The 19,981-nt window shown below is 42.5% G+C and overlaps 1 protein-coding gene across 1 annotated transcript in view; it reads right to left on the bottom strand.

Annotated features, from left to right (window-relative positions):
* Window positions 1–11,128: 11,128 nt before the first annotated feature.
* Window positions 11,129–19,981, bottom strand: part of PMP22 (peripheral myelin protein 22) — a 31,809-nt gene continuing 22,956 nt past the window's right edge. The window contains exon 4 of the mRNA XM_004375967.3: window positions 11,129–11,403. Coding sequence (XP_004376024.1) covers window positions 11,240–11,403 — 164 coding nt within the window. The 3' untranslated portion in view covers window positions 11,129–11,239. The remainder of the gene's footprint in view (window positions 11,404–19,981) is intronic.

The following is a 19,981-nucleotide window of genomic DNA, read 5'->3' as shown; positions in this document are numbered from 1 at the left end:
GCACAACTGGAAGAATGTAATCGATGTCACTGAACTGTAGATGTAGAAACTTTCAAAATGGTGTAACTTTGGCTATGTATATTTTCACCAAAAAAAGGTCCTCAAGGTCGAGAAGGGAGAGTGTTGACATGTCATGGGGTTGTTAACCAATGCCATAGAACAATATGTGTACTGACTGTTTAATGAGAAACTATTTGTTCTGTAAACTTTCATCTAAAGTACAATAAAAAAAATTTTAAAAAATTCATATGGAATTTAAAGGGGCTCCAAATAGTCTAAAAATCTTGAAAAAGAAAAATGAAGTAGGAAGACTCACAATTCTCATTTTCAAAACGTACTACAAAGCTACAGCAATCAAAACATTATGGTACTGGTATAAAGATATACATATAAACAAGTGGAATAGAACTGAGCATTGAAAATAAACTCATACATCTATGGAAAATTGATTTTTTACATGGATGCCAACTCCATCCAACGGAAAAAGAATAGTATCTTCAACGAATAGTGCTGCGACAACTGGATCTCCACTTGCAAAAGAATGAAGTTATACCATACCTAACACCATACATGATAATTAACTTAAAATGGGTCAATGACTAAACATAACAGTTAAAACCATAAAATCGTTAGGAAAAAAACATAGGGGTAAAACTGTAGGACCTTGTTTTGTCAATGGTTTCTTCTATATGACACCAAAAGCATGAGCAACAAAAGATAAAATAGATAAATTAGACTTCATCAAAATTAAAAACTTTTGTGAATCAAAGGACATTATCAAGGAAGTAAAAATTAAAAAAAAAAAAAAAGCCTCCAGAACAGGAGATATTTGGAAACTATATTTCTGATAGAACTTTAATATCCAGAATATAAAAAGAATTTCTACTACACAACAACAAAAAGATAAACGACCCAATTAAAAAATAGGCAGAGGACTTGAATAGACATTTATCCAAAGAAGATATGCAAATGCACATGAAAAGATGCCCAGCATAATTAGTCATTGTTGTTATTTGTTGTTGTCAGTTCAACTCCGACTCATGGCAACCCCACGTAAAACAGAACAAAATGTTTCCTGGTCCTGCTCCATCTTCATGATCATTTGGCATGCTTGAGTCCACTGATGCAGCCACTTTTTGTATTTTGAGTGCCTGTCGTGCTCATCTTCCAGCACTATATTGGACAATATTCTGTTGTGATCCATAGGGTTTTCATTAGCTGATTTTCAGAATTTGATAGCCAGGCCTTTTTTCCTAGTCTGTCTTAGTCTAGAAGCTTCCCTGAATCTTGTCCACCATGGGTGACCCTACTGGTATTTGAAATACCAGTGGCATAGCTTTCAGCATCATAGTAACACTCAAGCCACCACACTACGACAAACTGACAGATAGATAATGACATTTTCATTAGGGAAACACAAACTCAAATTATAATGAAATAACACTTCATACCTCTTAGGATTGCTATTATATATAAGGAGCCCTGAAGGCACAATGGTTAAGTGCTTGGCTGCTAACCAAAAGTTTGGTGGTTCAAACCCACCCAGTAGCTCCGTGGGAGAAAGACCTGGTGATCTACTCTTGTAAAGATTACAGCCTAGAAAACCCTATGGATCAGTTCTACTCCATCACATGGGGTCACTGCGAGTTGAAAATGAACTCGACAGTACCCGACTATACATAGATATATACACCTACTCCTTCCTTATCGACTGTCTCGTTAGCCCACATTTTGTATTTATAACAATAGTAAAAAATCTATGTGACTATTTTGCACAATAATGACATATGTCCGGCAGTAACCCTTTCATGACCAGTGGGACATACAGCACCCACCTACAATTTCCACCTGTTGGGTCTAGAGGGACGTATGTGTCCCTCATAATATTTTGTGATCTGATGTGGTCATCCTCCCTGGTCTTTGGAACCTAACCATGTAGATAAGTAAGGAGTAGGTGTGTGTGTGTGCGTGTATATATAGTTGTTATTGTTGTTAGATGCCGTCAAGTCAGTTCCAATTCATAGATGCCCTATGTACAACAGAACAAAACGCTGCCTGATCCTGTACTATCTTCACAATTGTCGTTACGCTTGAGCCTATTGTTGCAGCCACTGTGTCAATCCATCTCGTTGAGGGTCTTCCTCTTTTTCGCTGATCCTCTATTTTACCAAGCATGATGTCCTTTTCCAGGGATTAGTTCCTCCTGACAACATGTCCAAAGTACATGAGACAAAGTCTCCTCATCCTTGCTTCCAAGGAGCGTTCTGGCTTTGCAGTTTTCAATGAAACTTTTTTTCCATTAGCATAGATGTAAGAAGAATACCATATTGGATTAAGAGTGTTTATAGTTTGTGAAATGTAAACAGCCATGTGAATGTAGTCAGAATTCTTTTGTATTCTTCATGTAATAAATTAAACATAGATAGATGATAGATAGATAGACAAATAAAACAAAACCCATTGCCGTCGAGTCGATTCCAACTCATAGCGACCATACAGGACAGAGTAGAACTGCCCCACAGGGTTTTCAAGGAGCAGCTGGTGGATTCGAACTGCTGACCTTTTGGTTAGCAGCCATAGCTCTTAACCACTACACCACCAGGGCACAGATAAATATGAATATAACAAGTATTGACGAGGATGCAGAAAAACTGTAACCCTCATACATTGCTGGTGGGAATGTAAAATGGTACAGCCACTATGGTTCTTCAAAAAGTGAAACATAGAATTATTATATAACCAAACAATTCTATTCCTGAGTGTATACCCAAAAGACTTGAAAGCAGGGGCTCAAACCCATGCTTGTGCATGAATGCTCACTGCAGCATTATACACAATATCCGAAAAGGTGGGAAAACCCAGGTATCCATCAACAGAAGAGTGGATAAATAAAATGTGATATACCCATACAATGGAAAATAATACAGCCATAAAGAGAAATGAAGTTCTGATGCATGCAACAACATGGATGAATCTTGAAAACATTATGCTAAGTGAAATAAGTCAAACACAAAAGGACAAATACTGTATGATCCCACTTACGTGAAATATCCAGAATAGGCAAATGCATAGAGACCAAAGTTTATTACTGGTTACCATGTGCTGGGGGAAGGGCAAAATGGGGGGAAAAAAGAAGGTGAAATAGCAATGGTACATTCGTACAAAATAAAATTCTATAAAAAAATTGACTAGGACAAATAAGGCCATGTTAGACTATAAAAGGGTATAATTTAGAGAGGGATACAACTATCATAAAATTTTATGCAACAAATTTCATTATCGATGTTAATAAAGCAAGAAATTTTTAGAAATCAAAGGAAGAATGTGCAAAATGATAATAAACTGAATGAAGGCAGGAAGGGAAAAGGAAGAAAAATAAAAGAATCCCAGAGAATTTAAAAAAATAGTCTGTGGAATTGATGAATACAATAATTGATTTTTTTAAAGAAAATAAGAGGGATACACTACTACCTAATCAAGAAAAAAACAGAAAACACAAATACGTACAATTAAGACCAAAAAGCTGACACAGAGGTTTAAAAGAATTATGGGAAAAGCCTGTATAATTCTATGAAAATAAATTTGAAAATCTGAATAAAATGTACAGTTTTCTAGAAACCATACAAATCACCAAAAGAAATTAAGAGTTCAAATGCTTAAATAATAAACAAATCATGTAACACATATGAGAAAATTGTCCTATAGCTGATAGGATAACTATCCAAGAGTCAAGGCGATTTAACCGCTGACTGCTATCAAACTCTCAAAAAATTCACTAATACCTACGTTAGTAAGCTCCTAAGGCACACATGAACGATAGAGCAGCCTCCATTCCTGTGATGGCTCCGAGATTAAAATCCACTAATGATCATGCAGACATGCACACACATGCGCACGCACACACACGACTAAAAATCAATCTCATTTATAAATAAAGACACACACACACGAAGCCTTCATAAAATGCTAGCAAATAAAATCCAGCAACATATGAAAGAATACTGCAGCAGAAGAAGGTGGACTTTATTAACAAAACTAGTGTCATGATTTGAATTATGTCCCCCAAAAAATGTGTGTATCAGTTTGGCTGGGCCATGATTCCTGGTACTGTGTGATTTTCCTGTATGTTGTAAACCTGCCTCTATGATGTTAATGAGGGAGGATGGGTGGCAGATGTGTTAGTAAGGCAGGACCTGATGTACAAGACTGGATTGTGTCCTGAGGCAATCTCTTGAGATATAAAAGACAGAAGTGAGCAGTGATACAGGAGGACCTCATACCATCAAGAAAGCAGTGCCAGGAGCAGAGCACTTCGTTTGGACCGGGGTCCCTGTGCCGAGAAGCTGCTAGTCCGGGGGAACACCGAAGAGAGGAAGGCCGACAGAGAGAAAAAGACTTCCCCTGGAGCTGACGCCCTGAATTTGGACTTTAGCCTACTTTGACTGTGAGGAAATAAACTTGTCTTCGTTAAAACCATCCACTTGTGGTATTTCTGTTATAGCAGCACTAGATGACTAAGACAACTAGGTTTTGATGTTAGGCAATCTATTGATAAGATTCACCATAGCAATTGGTTGAACTTAGAAAAAAAAGTTATCTTATATAGACTAAAAAAGATTTGGTGATATTTAGTATAAATGTTGATTAAAATTCCTGTTAAACTGAGAATCAAGAAATATGTACTTACCAAAATAAAGAATTTTTTAAAAACTTAATTCTAAATATGAGCATCCTCATTAAAATCAGAAAGAAAGAAAAATATGTCTACTCTTGCAGCTATTATTTAGCATATTCTGGAAGTTCTAAACAATATATAAGGCAATATAAAATTAAGAACTATCAATATAGGAAAAGAAGAAGAAATAAATTTTTTTTTCCTGTTTTTGCCAACGCTGTGAAACCTAGATAGTAAGAAATGAGATAATGTATTGGGAAAGAACTAAAAACAGTAAGACAATTCAGCAAGGGAACAAAGTGTAAAATTGGTTTAGAAAAATAAATAGGTTTCCTCTATCCCCATAATAATCAACAATAAATACAATGGAATAAAATCAACTCACAAAAGCCATAGAGCATGTAAAATGCTTAAAAATAATGTTTATATAAAAATATGGGACTAGATCTTTTTAAAAAACAACCTTACTAAAGTATAAATGAAGAACTGGGTAATTTCAGTTTATTCATACTGAGTATCTGCTTGGGAAAATATCAATTTTCCCCCAATTAATTTATAAAATTAACATAAATGTTATCAAAAGAAAAATTGATTTTTGTTTGTTTTCAAAATGAAAGAGACTTCTTGTAGACTAACTTATTGCAGATTAATTATTTTGGAGGAAAAATGCTAGAAAATTTGGATAAACTTTTTTTAAAAATCTATTTAAGACAGATGTCAATGCCACCAGAACTTGAGGAGCCATAAGACTAGAGAGAAGGAACCCCACTAAGGTGAGCCCGACACTGTTTTCTGAATTTCCCCTTCAAGAATTTGCCAATTAACATTACTGGCATGAATCAAAAAAACCTGGAAACAACAAATGTTGGAGAGGCTACAGGGAGTTTGGAAGTCTTATGCACTGCTGGTAGGGATGCAAAATAATACAACCATTTTGGAAAACAATATGGCACTTCCTTAGAAAGCTAGAAATAGAAACACTGCACGATCTAGCAATCCCACTCCTAGGAATATATCGTAGAGAAATAAGAGTCATCACTCAAATAGACATATGCACACCCATGTTCTTTGCAGCATTGTTCACAATAGGAAAAAGATGGAAACTACCTAGATGCCCATCAACAGATGAATGGATAAACAAACTATGGTACATACACACAATGGAGTACTACCCAACGATAAAGAACAATGATGAATCTGTGAAGCATCTCATAACATGGATGAAACTGGAAGACATTATGCTGAGTAAATTAAGTCAATCACAAAAGGACGAATATTGTATGAGACCACTACTGTAAAAACTCATGAAAAGGTTTACACACAAAAAAATAACAATCTTTTTTGGTTACTAGGGATGAGGGGGGACTAAATAGATAATAGAAAAGTGGTAACTTTGGTGAAGGGTAAGACAGTACACAATACTGGGGAAGCCAGTACAACTTGTACAAGGAAAGCTCATGGAAACTCCATAGACACATCCAAACTCCCTGAGGGAACGAACTGCCGGGCCAAGGGCTGTGGGGACCATGGTCTCCGGGAACATCTAGCTCAACTGGCATAACATAGTTTATTAACAAAAGTGTTCTACATTCTACCTTGATGAGTATCGTCTGGGGTCTTAAAAGCCTGTGAGAAGCCATCTGGTCTCATGCCTTCAGGAGCAAGAGAAAATGAAGAAAACAAGACACAAGGGAAAGATGAGTCCAAAGGACTAATGGACCACAACTACCACAGCTTCCAGAAGACTGAGTCCAGTACAACCAGATGGTACCCGGCTACCACCACTGACTGCTCTGATAGGGATCACAACAGAGGGTTCTGGACAGAGGTGGAGAAAAATGTAGAACAAAATTCTAACTCAAAAAAAGACCAGATTTACTGGCCTGACAGAGACTGGAGAAACCCCAAGAGTATGGCCTCCGGACACTCTTTCAGCTCAGTAATGAAGTCACTCCTGAGGTTCACCCTTCAGCCGAAGATTAGACTGTCCCATATAACAAAACGAGACTAATGGGGCACAACAGCCCAGGACAAGGACTAGAAGGCAGGAAGGGAGAGGAAAGCTGGTAATAGGAAACCCAGGGTTGAGAAGGGAGAGTGTTGACATGTCCCGGAGTTGTTAACCAATGTCATAAAACAATATGTGTACTGTTTAATGAGAAACTATTGTGTAAACCTTCATCTACTGTAAAATAAAAAAAGTTTTAAAAAAAGGAATTTGCCAGTTAATAAGCAGCAGACCAAGAGACTGAAAGGGTAAGAAATCAGGAAGCAGATGCTAAGGGCAGAGAAGCTAAGGAGAGCTGCCCGCATCCAGAAAGGGCCGGGGAGAGAAACCCCCAGAATCTGAAAGTAGGGCAGAAAGCCACTGCTAAGAGGGCAATTTCTAATCAGAACTCCATTTCTGTAAATTCCCAGGATTGAAATAGTTCTCAGAAGTGCTCAAGATGGAAAATGTCATCCAAACAATCCCCTGGGAAAATCCAAGACTCTGTTAGTGAAGAAATATGTTAGCAATTCATCTACAGTGTCTTGTTTTGCTTTATATTGCTCAGAAGGAGTAAGAATCTGTGCCTTTAAAGAAATTACCAAAACCACAAAAACTAAACGTGCATTACTCTTTAAATAGAAAGAACAGATTTAAATAAGAGATGTTGGAACAGCTGGGACAGACAGCTGCCTTTTTCCTTTTCAGACTTAACAATACCAGCAGTGAAGCCCTGGATGATGAGGCTGGGGCCAGGTTCTGGGCAGGGCTGGTGCTGAGTATTATTAGCCTTGTAGTTTGTTAAACAGGATTCACCTTTTGTGGAATTCACCCTAACAGCTGCCTAGCAGTGTCTGTCACATATCAGATACTAGGTCACACTTAGAATAAACTGTGGCAGACAGATTCTCTAGGCAGTGAAACTGGCCCATGATGGGAGATAGAGAACAACCATGTTCAAAGAAACCCATAGCAGAAAAGCAGTTTCTAACCCAGCAATCAGTTGCTGTCGAGACGACTCTGACTCATGGCGACCTCGTGTGTGTCAGAGTAGAAGTGTGCTCCATGGGGTTTTCAATGGCTGATCATTTCTGAAGTAGATCACTAAGCCTTTCTTTTGAGGCAACTCTGTGTGGACTTGCATCTCCAACGTTTTGGTTAGCAGCCAACGCATTAACCATTTACGCACCCCAGGGACTCCAAGTTGTATCTACGCAGGTGTTTTTGTTTGAACACTTCTCTGTTGTTGGTGAACCCCATGAGTTACATGTACAAAGGCAAGCTCAACTGTCAGAGTTGGGGCTATTTTTTAGAGACTAAGTCAGCAATCCCTATGAAATTTTTAAAAATATTCATGCCCCTTGGCTTGGCATTATCATCTATGCAGCTACCCAGTAAAACACCTTGCAGAATTTTAAAAGAATGAAGCAGAGCTCACTAAAAAGAATGAGGTATGTACTGATACAGACACACCTCCTATTTATATCATTATGTGAATAGAAAAACAAGTGCAGAACAGTGTGAGTGGCATGGTCCCTTTAGTGTACATTCTAAAATACATGAATGGATCCATGTATGTGGGAATTGCTTTTTTCCTGGAAGAAATCATAAAAACCATGTTGGTAATAGAATTACTTGGGTGGGGAGACTTGCGGCCATTTTTGGTTTCCTTCTTTGATCCGTGTTAATTTTTAAATTAAATGTTACAAAGGAAAGTGTAGGAAACAAGAGTATATTTTCAAAGCCCAAGTTTGTGAAGTGAAACTCCCAGTTTTCTCAATGCCCTATGTCCCTCATGCATCTCACCATCTGTGGCACCCAGCAGATTTCTCCAAGACCAAAACGGAGTAGCTGGTGACTAAAACCCAGTCCTCTAAGGGAGAAGTCCTTCTGTCACAGATGTTCAAAGGCAGAAGAGTACGAGGGTGCCTGAAGGCGGCTCTCTTCTAGCTCTTGCTACTCTGAGTGGGTCTGTGGACCAGCAGCATCAGCACCAGCCAGGCACTAACGGGAAATGCAGAATCTCCCATCTCACCTCAAACTTACTGAATCAGAACTTACGGGATTTTCAGGGATTCATTAGCCACCTATCAAGCCAGTTACGGTCCCTGGGTGGTGGAAATGGTTAACCTGCTTGGCTGCTAACTGAAAGATCAGAAGTTCGAGTCCACCCAGAGGCACCTTGGAAGAAAGTCCTGGAGATCTACTTCTGAGAAATCGGCCATTGAAAACCTTATGGAGCACAGTTCTACCCTGACACACATGGAGTTGCCATGAGTCGGAGATGATTCTATGGCCACTGGTTAATGGTTCATCAGCATGTCAATGTCTGAGAAGCACTAACTGGCTCAGAGGATGTCATCCTGGTTGCACACTGCGATCACCAGCAGCATTCTCTAAACATATCAATGCAGGGGGAGTCCCACCACAGATACAAGGTATCAGAACCTCTGGGTGGGCCCCTCATGGGACAATATAATGTGCAGCCTGGTGTTGCAAATTCCCAGAACAATGTGGATCTCCTTTTTCTGTGCTCCTACACTTCAACTACACTCCTGTTGTCACGTTTGTGATAACCATGGCAATTTACAGAGTGCTTTCTATGTACTGGTCACTGTGCTAGCACTTAACATATATATCATCTCCCTTTAACTCTCCTAACCTTGTCAACTTGGCCATTTGCATCCCCGTCTTCCAGTGAGGAAACTGAATCTTAGGGAGTTCAACTAACTCATTGAACCTCATGTAGTAAGTGGTGGAGGGCAAGTTGAAACCCAGGCTGTCTAACGTCTATGCTCTCAACTCTATCATAATATGGTTGTTTACACTGTGTCTCTCACTAAAATGTGATCTTTTGAGGTTAAGAATTATGTCATTCCTTTTTGACCTCTGGTGCCACCCCACAGTAGATGCTCAGTAAATATTAAAGAGCACTGAGTGCATCATTAGCTTAATATACTGCAGATACACAACAGAACGTTGATGGACGGAAACATACACAAGTGAGGCACAGCCCAGAAGACCAGCTAGATGACACGCCCATTCCCTAAGGATGGTTTTAGGAGCTCAGTTGGTGCCAACTAATGTTCTATCAAGTCATCACCATTCAGACTTTGCACCCGTCATACCTCCCCTCCTCCTATTAGTTAAGATCTGTGAGCTCGTGAGTGACACAGCGTCAGTGCTCCCCACGTGGGTCACCTCAGAACAGAGGGCTGAGCTAAACGAATGCTCAAGTCTCTTCCAATCCATGTCCAGCTTCAATTTCAGCTCCAACTCCCAGTCCCCTCCCCACTAACAGACGTTTTTACAGGCTTCTGGAAGACATGGTGTGCTCTCTGTAGCCCGACAGAAAGCTGTGCTTTTTGACCCTCAGCACCCTACTCCAGCAACGATCAGAACAACCTTGCTCTCCTCAGGTGCTCTTTACCATGCCCCAGGCCCCACAAAAATCCAGTAGATAGCAGTGAGTTACTCTGATGTTTATTTTAATGCATCTTAGTCCACACAGTTGGTATAAAATCAGAAAAAGCAAAGCCAAAAAAAAGGTCTGGAGTCTTAGCATCCAAAGGGCACCGTATATACATCTACAGTTGGTGGCCAATACAAGTCATTGCCAGACAGTCCTTGGAGGCAGAGAACAGTCTAGACCCAGCCAAGCCTGGGCGACTCATGGCCTCAGGGGTCTAGAGGCTTGTCCTGAAGCTCTGACCATAAGAAAAATGTGGGAGAGATCAAGGCTTTGCTTATTATTTATTCATTATAGTAATAATAGCAGCCTAGCTAGGTACAAAGGGGGTTATAAACCATTTATATTACACAAAATTATGCAGGCCTCCATTCTACTTTATGTTGTAAAGTTGTTAATTGAATTTCCAGTGAGTCATTTAGATGATTAGTGATAATAAGGAATGGTAAATACATAGCACCATTTCACAGGTTTGTTGTCACTGATTTCTCCTTTAGATGCATGGTGGGAACACCCACCCAGAAGGGTGAGTATCCCAAAGCCACAGCTGTATTTGTGCCAAGGGCTCTGATTTTGGAGGGATTTTGTCCATGTGTGTGTAAGACTTCACACAGAGATCCAAGCAGTGGGTGTTCATGTTTAATGCACTGGGTTACCCACAATAAAAGGGCATTTGGCCATTTGGGGTTTGGACCCACACTCTGATTTTCTAAATGAGGTGGAGTGGGAGGGAGGGTTTTCTTTCCGATGAAAGGAAAAGGATGAGATGGAGTTATCACTTAATTTCCAGGCAAAACAAAAAAATGAAAAACAAAAATACTGAGCTTGCTTACACTGTTAGGATGTAAAGTTCTTTAGATACTCCTTTAGGCTCAACACATGGCTGATGGTCAACATAAAAAGCAAACAATACTATGTACATATATGTAAAAAGTGTTATAAATAGGTTTTATAAACCGTAGATATTATATACATCTTTAATCAACAGTAACCCCCTCTCTACTTCCGGTTTGGTTTGGGTTGAGTGTTTTGGATAGCTCTTTGTTTCTGGTTTCCTTCCTCCCTTCCCTGTGCATGCTCAGAGCCTCAGAGGGTCTGTCTGGGTGCCTCATTCACGTTTCCGCAAAATCACGTAGATGATTCCGCTGAGCAGGGCCAAGGGGAAGGCCACCCAGGCCAGGATGTAGGCAAAGCCGTAGGAGTAGTCAGAGTTGAGATGCCACTCTAGGTGCCTTGCCGTGAAGATTGATGCTGCACTCATCACGGACAGACCTGGGGGAGGAGGGGGGCAAGAAGTGAGAGGCAGTCATGGCAGGGTCACCGCGGGGACCCCCTCCACCACCCCAGTGCAGATTACCCTGCCCACGTGCTCGCTGCTCTCCTCACCACATGGGATCCCACGGCTCAACACACACACACCACACACGGGAACTCCCAATCTTCGTTTCTTGGGGAGAAGGAAGCAGGGTGGACAGATGATTCCATGAGAGAGTGTTTCTAGTGGTGGAAGGGACCTGCTTCCAGGGCCAGAACTGAGAGGATGGGCTCTAAAATATGGGACCAAGGGAAGGGATCTAGGCTGTCATCTCTTAGGGGCACAGTCATGTTTTCCACCCCACTTTTTCTTCCTTTAACTGTCACCGACCTCCAAGCCACAGAGGTGGACAGAGAAAACTCAGGTTCCAAGATAAACCCGTCTACCTCTCTCCAGGGGTGGGTGAGTGGGGAAGCCCTTTGGACCCCGTGAGCTACTCTATCAGTGCACAGGAGCACTATCAGAAACCAAGGAAAGTGAAAGGGGATGCTATCATTGTCTGAGCTGCGCCACGGCAAAAGCACTTGGGCTTGTGGTTCACTTGGCCAGGATGCCACATAAGAAATTGAGCAGACAATGCTTATGGACATGACCAGGCATGCAAAGCAAAGTGTGGGCATGAGGAAATGAGGAAGGAAGCAGAGGCTGTGAGGAGGAAACAAAGATGCAGAGGGAGAGACTATTGATGGCAAGTTCAAGTTCACCTTGTCCCTTTCAACACTTATTGGTGCCCCAGGGCTTTGACTCAAGCATCACGTCTGGGGTGAAAGGGCATCAGATATACAGGGAGGTCAAGCCACCCTCCCTTGCCCACCAGTAAAGCCTTTTGGTATGGGAAGAGAAGAAAAGCCTCCACCTTGGGCCTCGTAGAGCAGCCAAGTTCAAGTCCAGCCATCCATGCCCATGAAGACAGTCTCTCTGCAGGGAGTGGGGAGTCCAGTGAGCTGCACAAAGCCTGGACTGTTTCCTCCTGAAAACAGGGCCTTTGAGAGGCTCTGAGTGACTCCATTATAAAGGCAGCATGCCGTGTGGGATCCGTGAGGCTCCAAAGCTCCCCATGGCCCAGACCACCTACATCTAACCTCCCTGTTATTTGGGCTGCTATTTGACCAGACACTGCAACTTTGTTTGAACAAAGTGCAGAAGTGGGAATATGTTGCATGAACCAGCCTGATAAGATTTTTCTTTTGCAAGTCAAAGGAGAAAACTCCTACTCAACTGGCCCCCACTGAGAAAGCCACACAATAGACTTCGGATTACAGCGGGATCAGAGCCAGGACCTGCTACCTACAGAAAATTCAGGAGATAGCAGAGATGTCTGTGTCTGAAGGGAACCCATGGCTGGTGAACTGTCGTTCGAGGAAACAGCAGTTTTGATCTGCTGGGAACACACTTATTTGCCTTGAAATTTGTAAACCTCAAATATCTTCTCCCACTGCCCCACGTCTCACCTCCTAAAGTGCTCTATCTGGTCTTGAAGAAATATTGACGTTGTGTCTTGAGCTCTGTCTGACCTACCTGAGTGGGGGCAGGGCTATAAAACAGGAAGCTTGTCCAAGGAAGGCAGAGCAGAAAGTGAGATGCTAACACAGTGCTAAAGGGGTAAAGCCAGCTTAACCAGTTGCCATCTAGTCAACTCAACTCTGACTCATGGCAACCCCAAGTGTGTTGGAGTAAAAGTGTGCTCTATACGGCTTCCAATAGCTAAGTTTTTAGAACTAGATCACCAGGGCTTTCTTCTGAGGTGCCTCTGGGTGGACTTGAACCATCAACGTTTAGGTTAGCAGCTGAGTGCATTGATCATTTGCATCACTCAGAGACTAAAAGAGTAGGAGAAGTCTTATCTTGATGGGAGAGCTTCCGAAGGGGGGCTGTGTCCTACCCTGCCCTGGGATAGACAATACCCCTGTAGCTGTGCATACCAACCATGCCCAACTTCACTGGCAAGAAGAAAATACCAGGTTCTGTCTTTGACCAAGAGGCACAGAGGGCAGCAGGATAAACAAGTGCGGTGACTAGATGGTTTAATTTGCATGACATTCGCCATGGCAGACTCTCAGAAATAAATGAATTTAAACTTAACTGTGATAAGCAATTAGTTTAGACACTTGCAAAGCCAAAGAGAGGACAACACATTATAATTATTGTTGTCAGGAGACTGACGTTTTAGGGGAATATATTATTAAAAGACTGTCCAGATGTAAAGCAATAGATGAGCCTGAAGATCCACTCAGGGCACAGCAGTTAACCACATACAACAGTAGGCCCCAAAGGCCAAATTCCTCCCTGTAAGTGTACTGCGACTTGCTTTCTCGGCAACCAGTAGGTGGAAATGCGTTCTCGAGGGCCACCACCGTGGGGGTAAGCCAGGTTCTTGACACAACAGATGAGCCATCTGCACTTTGGTGGTGGCCTGGAAACCTGGGAGGGGCCCAAGTCCAGGAATGGAGGTCAGCTGTAGGCGGAAGGACACTGGCCCTGTCCACACAACATAGAAGTGCTGAGCAGCGAAGTCACAATTCCTACCTGTCTCAGATGGATGGGTCTGTAACAGCTCCCTGAAAATTCTTCCCAAACCCCCTTGAAGAAGAGGTCTCAAGACCAAGGCTTTCAACCAGTTCATTCTGATGATAATTTGAATTTCCACCCCAGATATACTGAATCATAATCTCATGTTTAACAAGATTCCCAGATGATTCTTATGTATGATAAATTTTGAGAACTGCTGCTCTACTGTAGAGCATTTATCTTACGTAAGAATCACCTGGGTATCTTATTAAACTGTAGATTGTGATTCAGTATATCTGGGGTGGCAGTGCACATTCTCAGCAGGAGGTCAAACCAGAACAAACGGGTTCAAAGCCCTGGAAGCAACCAAGGGGCCAAAGGCAAAGGAAGAAACCGAGAGAATTCTCTATGTGTCCTTGTCTCCACTCAGTTTGGTTCCGTAAGCACTTAATGAATGGAAAACCTTACGGATCACAACAGAACACTGTCCAACTGGCTTTGGACACATCATCAGTAGGGACCAATTGCTGGGATGGAACATCATGTTTGGTGAGGTAGAGTGCCAACGAGGGTAAGGGAGACCCTTGGTGAGATGGACTGGTACAACAGCCACAACACAGATTCACATATGCCAGAGATGAGCGGGATGATGTGGGACCAGGAAATGGTTTATTCTCCTACGCATAAGGTCACCATGAATCAGCGTCGACTCGACAGCAGCCAACAACTATGTGCAGGCAATGCCTCTAGATGTGGAGAGAATGAAGATTCGGTCCTTGCGTTCAGGGAGTATCACCAGAACACAGACATGTCAGTAGATACGACCAGTATAGTCTGATGTGATTTGAAGAGAGTGAGAGAGAAAGACACTAGATGCTCTGACGACATGGATGGGCACCAAGTCCAAACCGGAGGATCGGAGAAGCCTTAAGGGTGGAGATGACATCCCTTGGACAATTGTGTCTGAAGGACGTGTGAAAGTTAGTCAGGTGAAGAAAGGTGGGAGGGGACTTTCAGGTAGAAGGAACAGCAGAATGAGGCAAGGAAGACCGACAGAGCCTGGTGGAAACCACCAGCAGGTCCCAGAAACAGACTCTCACCTGATGTGGCTGGAAGTTCACCAAGGGTCAGGAAAGAGAGCCTTGATGGCGTGGTAAGGAAGTTGTGATGAGAAGCCCCTAAGGGACTTTACACAGAGGAAAACATGATCAGATGGGTGTTTTAAAGACACTCGGCAGCAGTGTGAAAAAGGGAAGAGGTAGGATCTAAGAGAAGAGACAACACAAGTGGCAGGAAGACGGATGAGGAGGCTTTCAAACAGCTGCAATGGCATAGTGAATAAAGCAAAAGAAATGATATAATAATATACACTCGGGGTGCCACTCGATGGCAGAACTCAGGAACAGACTGGGTCTGGGGTGAGGGAGAGACAGCAGTCTGGCATGGCTGCCTGGTTTTTGAACTTAGGCAACTGGGAAATCCACCACCCATCTGTCAGCTTGTGGTACTGTGGTGGCTTGCATGTTACTACGATGTTGGAAGCTATGCCATCAACATTTGGTTATTTCAAACACAAACAGAATCACCCACGGTGGGCAGGTTTCAGCAGAGCTTCCAGACTAAGACAGACTAGGAGGAAAGGCCTGGAGACGTACTTCTGAAAATTAGCCAATAAAAACCCTATGGATCACGATAGAATACTGTCTGATTTAGAACCAGACAGGGTTTGTGTTGTTGTACATGGGTCACCATGTGTTGGAGCCAACTGGACAGCAGCTAACAACTGAGAAGATGATGCTATCTTGGAAGCCAAGGGAATAAACAGCTTCAAGGAGGGAGTAGTCGACAGTACTGAAAACAGTGGGGTGATCCAGCAAATTAAAGACATTGAAGTGGGCACTGGTGACCTCTGCAAAGCAGTCTCACCTGAGAGCCTAGGGAAGAAGTCAGAGTGAAGCTGGCCACAAAGTGAGACCAGGGAGCTGGTGAAAGGCAAGTGCATCATCCTTAGCGCAACAGGTGGGGCAGGAAGAGGCTGTAAGGCCCGTTACCATGCACACCTTGGGCTCTGAGTATGACCTACCCAGAGCCCTCCTGTGCTCCCACTGGCCCCATTCCCATTCTAGCATCCCAAGTGCCCAGTGCTGCCCACAGAGCCACCACAGCACTGCTGGACTCTGACCTGGGCATGGCCAGTGACTGCCTGCAATGATTCACTCCTAACATGGGTTCCTAAACGTGGACCCTGACATAAGCTGTCTGAACCACCTAGAACAGGTGCTTTTATTAATCCCCCCATTCTTTTATTCTAACTAAAATATAGCAATCTGCCTAAAACTAAAGAACAAATGGAAAAAATGAAACTCAGGAGTCTTCTTCTATTATCTTTTCTGTTCTTAAATCACAGTAAGTAGGAACTACACATTGGACCTGAGCTTGATTCTGCCAAGGGGACACAGCTATCCAATCATCCAGCAAATAGTTAACCAGGGCCCTCCACACGTGGGCCCTCTATGCAGGGAGCTAGTACTGGATGTAAGTAATAAAATAAATCTTTCCTTTCAGGTCTGTATTTTTACATGAATTTCTTGATTTTCTTTCACCTAGTGCAACCTAAACCAACAGAGCAAAGGTGAGAATAGCTACTATCTGGGAACATATGGCTACAGCTTCTGAAAATGAGAATGACTCCAAAATCCAGACACAGGATAGGGATGGCCCTTCTCTAAGAAGGGTTTAGAAGAATCTAGGGCCCATGAATGAGATCAGCTGTCTATGGGGAAACATCCCAGAACATCTTACAGTGGGATTACCAGCTGTCATTGAGTCGATTCTGACTCCTGATGACCCCATGGGTGTCAGAGTAGAATTGTCCTCCACAAGGTTTTCAATGGCTGATTTTTCTGAAGTAGAACGTCAGGCCTTCCTTCAGAGGCATTTCTGGGTGGACTCAAACCTCCAATATTTCAGTTAGCAGCCGGGCACTTAATCGTTTGCACCACCCAGGGACTCCTACTGTGGGCTTAAAAAATGCCAACAAATCCATCGCGGTCGAGTCGATTCTGACTCATAGTGACCCTACAGGACAGAGAACTGCCCCATAGGGTTTCCAAGGAGTGGCTGGTGGATCTGAACTGCCAACCTTTTGATTAGCAGCTGAGCTCTTAACCACTGCGCCACCAGGGCTCCACAGTGGGCTTAGGGGCAGTTTAATGACTACACAGTGGTTCTCCCCCGGACGCGCATCAGAGTCACCAAGGGAGAAGCCCTGCCCCAGAACTGTTAAATCAGAATCTGTGGGGATGAGGCCTGGGTACTGGCACTTTTAAAAAGCCCCCCAGGTGATTCTGATGAGCATCTAATGAGAGCCACTGAACGAGGTGAAGGCAACTCTCAAAGTCTTCGGGGAGCTGCCAACCTATGAAGCATATAATCAAGGAAAGACAGTTCTGTAACTTGAGACGCGGAGTTTTATTATGAAATGGAAAAGGGGATGAGGCATCAAATCAGGGAGGCCTGTAATCTAGAGCATGGCAGAAACAACTCCTAAACCCACAGTCAGCCTGAAGAACCCGACACACCTTTCATCTACTTTTCTTACAAGTTCATGTTTACGATCTATAAAGACCACAGCTTGGCCCTTCCAAAAGGAAGCTGGGCGGAGATAATCCAGTCTGAATCAGTCACTTTCAAGACTAGCAAACATGCTCTAGGACTCTGAAGGCCCATATGCGCTGCAGGGAAATAGCGCACTGTGGTAGGCAGACTCTGGGACTTACAGACAGGGATTTGGGGAGGTTCTCTCACCTCCCTTCACCCCTCCTTTCCTCTCTCAGGTTCTGTTTGCTTATCTGCTCCGGCTTCTCTGATCTGCTCCTTGATGTTAAGCTATCACTTCTCAGGCTGTAATTAGCTCTCACCTCCAACAGCCCCACCCTGATTCTCTCTCCAGCTGCTGGCTCCTTCATAGGCTCTAAGTTGGGAAACACACATACACACATGCGTGTGCACGCACCACAGTTGATTTAGAATTGTTAAATAGTAAAGGAGTCAGGAAATCTCTAAGGAAGTCCCTACTCTTTATTTTCAAGCTTTAGTAGAAAAACTACAGCAATGTCAAATGAAACATTCTAGGGATTAGAAGTTCCTAGAAGACTAAGTTTCAGATAATGTTGACTAAGAAGACCATCCTCACAACTTTAACTCACAAGCTGTTCTGGCTCAACGTGTCTAACTCAGGGTAACTTCTTATCCATATATGGACCACTAAACTGACAAACTAACAGAAAATCAGGTCTCATGAGAGAGAAAATGAAGATCTGAAGGGAGTAACAGAAGAGCAAATCATGTGTTTTTAAATTCAGAAGTTTTTTTATAGCAGAGTTCCAAGTTTTTTTATAGCAGAGTTTGCAGTGAAGCAAGTGTAGATTAGCAAACACTTTGGAAGACTAGAAAATCTCAACACCTAAGGTTTGGGGGCTGACCTGAAATACTTTGCACTACAGAGCAGGGCCGGCGGTACACTCACAACACGTGTGACGACAGCTCTTACATCTGGACTTTGGGTTTTCACCTAAAGTGATATCGCTAAAAAGACACTGTCAGAGAACGTACGACTGAACTATCTCAGTGGGAAGAACACAGAGGAAGCAGGTGTCGGCTCTGAAAAACACCTTCCATGGTAACTTAGCTCTTCTTAGTCTAATATTTTTAGTTTGACTAGTTCCAATAGTGCAGGTTCTTACTCCCCATAGACACCTGCAACCTCAGAGGTACAAACTAGCATTTATCTTTCACTGTAAATCAGTCTCAATGAAAGATAATTAGAAATCAGTTTCTGTCTTAGATTTTCTATTCCTTAAAAATGTTGGTGGATTCTGCATCTCTAAATATAAGGAAGTATCTTACTCTATTCAGTCCACAAGGTACGGGGACAAGGGTGTAAGCACTCAATGGTTCCTGCCATGAGCTGGTGACTTTGGGCATTCATTTACCCTCTCCCAGCCTCAGTTTACTCATCAGTGAAATAACAAGCTTATACAGTTTAAATATAGTTTATGAAACTTATGGTTCATAAATCTATATTATCTTGAGAACACCACCATTACTGCAGTGGATACCATCTAATTTGATACCAAGCTATAAACAGTGAGCCAAAAAAGAAACCCAGACTACAATTCAGTTTTCTACATTACCTCTGGAAATGAAGTGACTCATGAAAACCCTTTGCTTCTAAAGTACCTAGAAATGATATCTCACCGCATAATTTGTAATTTAACAAAGCTGGCAACTATCCAGGAGCTTGGCTTAACATAGTAAAACCTGTGCAAGGAGCAAAGCAGTGTTCAGTTTGAAATCCCACAACCATGAACACTGAAACGGTGTATTTAAGTATTAGTGAGAAGTGGCTATCCAGTTTAATTTTTTCTATAGGATAGGGTAACCCTCTGGCTTCTAGAAAAGGTCATCAACACTCAACATCAAGCTGTGTCTTCCCATAAAACCCTGTTCTAGCCACTGTATCACTCCATTCACCCATCAAGGACATATGGGCTGTTTTCACAGGGTAGTGATACAGCACCACATAAATTCAGACACCAACTAAAACAAGAGGTGCTATGTCCTTTGCCTACTCAGAGGAACGGAACTGGGAACATCTCACAGTACTACTACTGCCAGGATTCCCAGACCCAGAGGTCTCTGGTACTAATGGAGTTTGTGATTTATGAACTCAGGCTGTAGAATTCACCACCATATCTGCTCTTACTTCTCTCCAATGCCCTGTTGACTCAGTCAACTGGCAGTCAATGGGCAGAAGGGTAAGAGTCAGTGAAGCAAGATGCTGTCTAGAATCTAAAGAAAAAGTTGAAAGATGTCACCCTCTGCTGCAATAGAAGCTTCTAGAATTCTTCACACTGGGGATATGATGACATAGCTGCCTCTAGAATAACCTACCCAGTAGCAGAACTTGAAGACATTTTAGAGAGGAGAAGGAGGAGACTTCTCATGTGTTTTTATGTGTTGTCA

The sequence above is a fragment of the Trichechus manatus genome, unplaced genomic scaffold (assembly GCF_000243295.1).
Source record: "Trichechus manatus latirostris isolate Lorelei unplaced genomic scaffold, TriManLat1.0 scaffold00040, whole genome shotgun sequence".
Taxonomy (NCBI): Eukaryota; Metazoa; Chordata; class Mammalia; order Sirenia; family Trichechidae; genus Trichechus; species Trichechus manatus.
The sequence above is the reverse complement of the archived record's forward strand: the minus strand, read 5'-3'. Positions and strand labels throughout refer to the sequence as shown.